The 209-nt window shown below is 65.1% G+C and overlaps 1 protein-coding gene across 1 annotated transcript in view; it reads right to left on the bottom strand.

The window, feature by feature from the left end:
* The window catches only part of LOC104083233 (cytochrome P450 1B1-like), a gene marked incomplete at its 5' end in the record, with an annotated part of 837 nt that overhangs the window by 269 nt on the left and 359 nt on the right, over nucleotides 1-209 (bottom strand). Inside the window, one exon of the mRNA XM_009586648.1 lies at nucleotides 2-193. Coding sequence (XP_009584943.1) covers nucleotides 2-193 — 192 coding nt within the window. The remainder of the gene's footprint in view (nucleotide 1; nucleotides 194-209) is intronic.

Raw genomic sequence — 209 nt, 5'->3', positions numbered from 1 at the left:
GTGGGTCGGGCCACTTGCCGCAGTCATGGTTGACCGACCACTGGTTGATGAAGACCACGGTGCCCTTGGGGATGTGGAAGCCCTCAAGCTCCACGTCATCCGTGGTAGCGTGCGGGATGGTGATGGGCACGAAGCTGCTGTAGCGCAGCGTCTCGTCGATGAAGGCCTCCAGGAGGGGCAGGGGGGGCAGGGACTCAGCCGCGGGGAAC

Source organism: Fulmarus glacialis, unplaced genomic scaffold (assembly GCF_000690835.1).
Source record: "Fulmarus glacialis isolate BGI_N327 unplaced genomic scaffold, ASM69083v1 scaffold28031, whole genome shotgun sequence".
In the NCBI taxonomy this organism is placed as follows: Eukaryota; Metazoa; Chordata; class Aves; order Procellariiformes; family Procellariidae; genus Fulmarus; species Fulmarus glacialis.
This window is presented reverse-complemented; position numbering and strand designations above follow the sequence as displayed.